The sequence below is a fragment of the Triticum dicoccoides genome, chromosome 6B (assembly GCF_002162155.2).
Source record: "Triticum dicoccoides isolate Atlit2015 ecotype Zavitan chromosome 6B, WEW_v2.0, whole genome shotgun sequence".
In the NCBI taxonomy this organism is placed as follows: Eukaryota; Viridiplantae; Streptophyta; class Magnoliopsida; order Poales; family Poaceae; genus Triticum; species Triticum dicoccoides.
This window is the reverse complement of record NC_041391.1, coordinates 135,824,513-135,828,951: the sequence shown is the minus strand read 5'-3', so window position 1 is coordinate 135,828,951 and position 4,439 is coordinate 135,824,513. Positions and strand designations below refer to the sequence as shown.

Here is a 4,439-nt window from a genome sequence, read left to right as displayed (position 1 = left end):
GTGGAGAAACGCTTCTCTCTTTAATATTATATATAGGTAGAGAAGAGTAGAGATTTTGTTTCAGATAATTTTAAGACTTTAAATATTGTTTTGAGAATTCGGTAGCCCATGAGCTATAAAAAGTATAGTAAATAAATAAGTAATTATAAAAAGTATAGTAAATAAATAACGGAATAGATAAATCCCGAAAGTTCGGAATTTAAGCATGTCATACCGAACTTTTTTTATGGTAACTTTAGTTGCTGCGAGGTGGCAACTTTAGTTGTTAACGCATGACAACTTTGTTCCAGTTCGATTTTTTGTTAAAAAAATGCCATATTTATCAACATCGTCTTAACTAAAATTGCCATGAAAAGAGTTCGAATTAGCATGCTCAAATTCCGAACGTTCGGAACTTATTGAGGTCCATAAATAAATGGGATTGCCAAATCATAGTCAACCGAGACTTTACAAGTCTCGGTTGATGCTTTATTCGTGAGATTTATATAAAGAACATGTAAAATTTTAACTTTTTTCTTTCTTCGTTTTTATACTCTCTCCGTCATACTCAGAAGAATAAGTGTCTTGAGCTTAATACAAATTTATACTAAATCTAATACAAAGTTGAGACACTTATTTTAGGACGGAGGGAATATGATATAGGAACTTTTTTAATCTTTGTTAACTTGAAGAACATTCTAGGACGGGGAGTATGTTCATATCTAGCCACACCGAAAGGAAAAAAAAAGAGAGGAAAGAACAAAGCAAACCAAACCCCGATCCACCCGCAACGACCACGACGACTCCCCTTTCCCGGCCATCTCTGCCCCCCTCCCCTCCTCCCCTCCCACCAACCCGAGTAGGCGAGCAGCACCGCAAGCCCCCGAGGCGACACTCCCATCCCATGGAAGGCTCGGGTACGGCCGGCGCCCGCGGCGGTGGGGGCGGCGGGCCGGCGCCGTTCCTGCTGAAGACGTACGAGATGGTGGACGACCCGTCGACGGACGCGGTGGTGTCCTGGAGCGACGCGTCGGACACGAGCTTCGTGGTCTGGAACTCGCCCGAGTTCGCCGCGCGGCTGCTGCCTGCCTACTTCAAGCACAGCAATTTCTCCAGCTTCATCCGGCAGCTCAACACCTACGTACGTAACCCCGTCCCCCCTCTCCCTGAATCTCGACGCGCGCGCCGAGCGACCTCGGTGGATTTCGGGATTCAGATTTGTGCGTGTGCGGGGGATTTATTAGGTGGAGCTGAGCTGCTGCTCCTTTTTTTTGTCAAATTTGGATCTTGGGTGGGTGGCGTAGGTGCTGAAATCTCTGCGCTGCTATGGTGAACTGCTACTTCTTAAGATCATCTAGGATGCTGGTTTTCTTAGCTGGGCTTGATTGCAGTTTAATGCCAAAAAATAGGGCTTGATATGGTGCCAAATTTGTTTGTTTATTGTAACATGTTTATAATTTTGTGCGCTGGGCTGGTCAGACGCTATGTGAATAACTGCATTCTTATCTTAGAACAAAGGGAGTACATTGTAGACCTAATATCTTGATTTGGAAATATTTGTTCAGTAAAATTTTAAGTGTTCATTTTTCCTGTAGTTTTTGCTTGTTTAGCAAGCTCGGTCAGTCAGTGCGATATGATCTGCATTTGTTTTTGTTCAATAGCTTCACTCCCTCTGTTTCACCATAATTGTGGCAGCCCACCATGCACATGAACTGAATCAAAGAGGAATTAATGAAAGATGACCATGCAATCCGGCCACTATTAAACTAACACCCACAACTTAACCCCCTTCCAAAGCTCTAAAGGTTAGGGTTCTCCCGTCCTCATGGGCGGTGTATGCTGTGGTCTAGCTGTTTCTCCGTTTTTCAGTTAGCTTGAGTTGTATCTTGTATGCATGGCCATGCCTGAGTACGTGCGGGATACAGAGTCGTAGGCCGTAGCTTTCGCTTTGGTGGACGTTGTGGTGAGCCACGGTGCTACGTCGTGGGATGGCACGATCAAAATGGTTGGTGGCGCACACACTACCCCACCCTTTCCATTATTTCTGTTGTATTTGGAATGGGAGGAATAGAAGACGGATGTTATGTGTTTGTGTGGTTGGCGTTTCTTGCGATGTTCGGCATGCCGGCGGCGAGAGTGGGCTTGCCCCATATGTGTTTGTGATGTTGGGGAGTGGGTTTCACCCTTGTTTAATCGGTTGTAGCTCAATTTTCCATAATTAACTGGGCAACAATCTTCTTAATTAATGGAACGGGCAAAGCTATTACCTCGCATTTTGGGGAAAAAAGTAGGGGTAGAGAGTGAAAACATTGCACTAACTACACTCCTGATCCACTCCATGGATAAATGTTGTGAAACAGAGACTTTTTAGATAAAAGGTGTGTGCCCGACTATAGATAAAGCCGCCAAGCAACGGTCAAAGATAATTACAGTGAGGATAATTACCAATTTTGTTAGAGGCGGCTTTGTTATCCTCTTGCTAAGACCTCTGAGATCTTGGAGGTGGTATTATTTTGGTTGTTGTAAACACTGGCCATTTGAACTATCATTTCCTGCTGTATTAGACCGACCTACAAATGTTTGTAGCGAAAGACGGTCTTTTCTTAACACAAACAGAAGTGCAGAAAATGATTCCTCACCATCTTCTCTGTTTGCAGCTTGCTGTATTTTGGGGGTTACATTTACCAGAGAGATTTTGTTGACATGCAAGTAGTGTTTAAAATTTCTGCAATGTTTTGCTTGTTGATGTTTGATCAGGTCCAAAATTTCACTAAACCATCTGACCCTTTGAAAAACCATCAATGTTGCAGGGATTCCGTAAAATAGATCCAGAGCGATGGGAATTCGGTAACGAGTACTTTGTCAAGGGGCAGAAACACCTGCTGAAGAACATCTACAGGCGGAAGCCTATCCACAGCCACAGTCATCAACCAGGTGCGCTGCCTGATAACGAGCGTTCATTCTTCGAAGACGAGATCGACCGGCTTGCACGAGAGAAAGCAAACCTACAGGCTGAGCTCTGGAAGTCCAAGCAGCAGGAGTCCGGAACCATGTTCCAGATTGAAGCCCTGGAGCGACGAGCGGTCGACATGGAGCTGCGGCAAGGCAAGATGATCGCCTTCCTGCAGCAGGCCAGCAAGAACCCTCACTTTGTCGGTAAGCTTGTCAAGATGGCAGAGGCATCCTCGATGTTCGCAGACGCTTTGCACAAGAAGAGAAGGCTATCCGGGTTAGACTACGCCGTCGAGGCCACGGAAACGGCTAGTTTCTGCGATGACCATAGCCCCACTTCCAGGCAAGAAACGGGCAACCTTCTGAACCAGCACTTCTCCGATAAGCTCAAGTTGGGGCTCTGCTCCGCGGCGGCAGAGAGCAACCTCGTCACCCTGAGCACCCAAAGCTCGCACGAAGACAACTGTAGCCCGCATGGCAGGCATCCTCCAGGGCATGAAGGAATGGGGACAGGATGCCTTCCTCTGGTACCACAGATGATGGAGCTCTCCGATACCGGGACGTCCATCTGCCCCTCCAAGAGCTCGTTCTTCACGCCGGCTGTAAACGACGAAGGGCTGTCGCCGTGCCATCTGAGCCTAACTCTAGCGTCGTGCTCGATGGATGTCGACAGAGGTCAAGCGTCCAATGCAGACGGGAGCACCACCGTCGACGAGGGAAGCGACAACCCACCGGAGGCCACCACAGCTGCCATGGGCGTTAACCAGAAGGCATCAGTCGATGCCGGCACAGCGGAAGCACTGAGGCCACGAGAGGATATGCGGGTGGCCACCGAGCCGGCAGCTCCTGTCAAGGCGAATGACAACTTCTGGGAACAGTTTTTGACGGAGAGGCCGGGAGACGCGAGCTCTGGCCCGAGGGATCCTTCCATGGACAAGGAGCAAGCGGAAAGGGGGGAGAAGGATGACACGGAACAGCTGAAACTCTGAATTTTTCTTCGAGCGCTACCAATTTCGAGGAAGTGAGACATACAGGAAAGCTGCTGTTGTAATCAGGATGACATCAATTAATGGGTGTGTGATTACGCACAGCATGGGACGTGTGTGTAACTGTAAATATTGTTATATTTATTAGGAAAAAGTCCAAAACAAACCTTAAAGTTGTAGAGGAAATCTAAATCAAACCCTGAATTTTGAATCCTGAAAATTGGCACTCGGAACTTGTAATCCCAGTCTATTTTGGACCCTAGACCTGTTTGGCACACTGGGAATATAATCCTATATATATATAATTGTTCAGAAGTTAAAAAAATGTACCTGTTCTCTAATTTTTGCGTTTTGAAAAAATGTTTGGATTTTGAAATTCTATTTGCATTTTAGAAAATTGTTCGTGATTTCAAAAAAATCACATTTGTCAAAAAATGCTCCGAATTCGGATTTTCAAAATTGTGTAGCATTTTTAAAAATAATGTTTTTGGAATTCCGTAAATAATGTTTTTAAAAATTCTT

The 4,439-nt window shown here is 45.7% G+C and overlaps 1 protein-coding gene across 1 annotated transcript; it reads left to right on the top strand.

The window, feature by feature from the left end:
* Positions 1-747: 747 nt before the first annotated feature.
* On the top strand, positions 748-4,215 carry LOC119324743 (heat stress transcription factor A-5-like). The gene is made up of 2 exons (XM_037598514.1): positions 748-1,120; positions 2,790-4,215. The coding sequence occupies exons 1-2, from the start codon at positions 884-886 to the stop codon at positions 3,918-3,920; spliced, it is 1,368 nt and encodes a 455-aa protein (XP_037454411.1). The 5' UTR covers positions 748-883; the 3' UTR covers positions 3,921-4,215.
* The last annotated feature ends 224 nt before the right edge of the window (positions 4,216-4,439 follow it).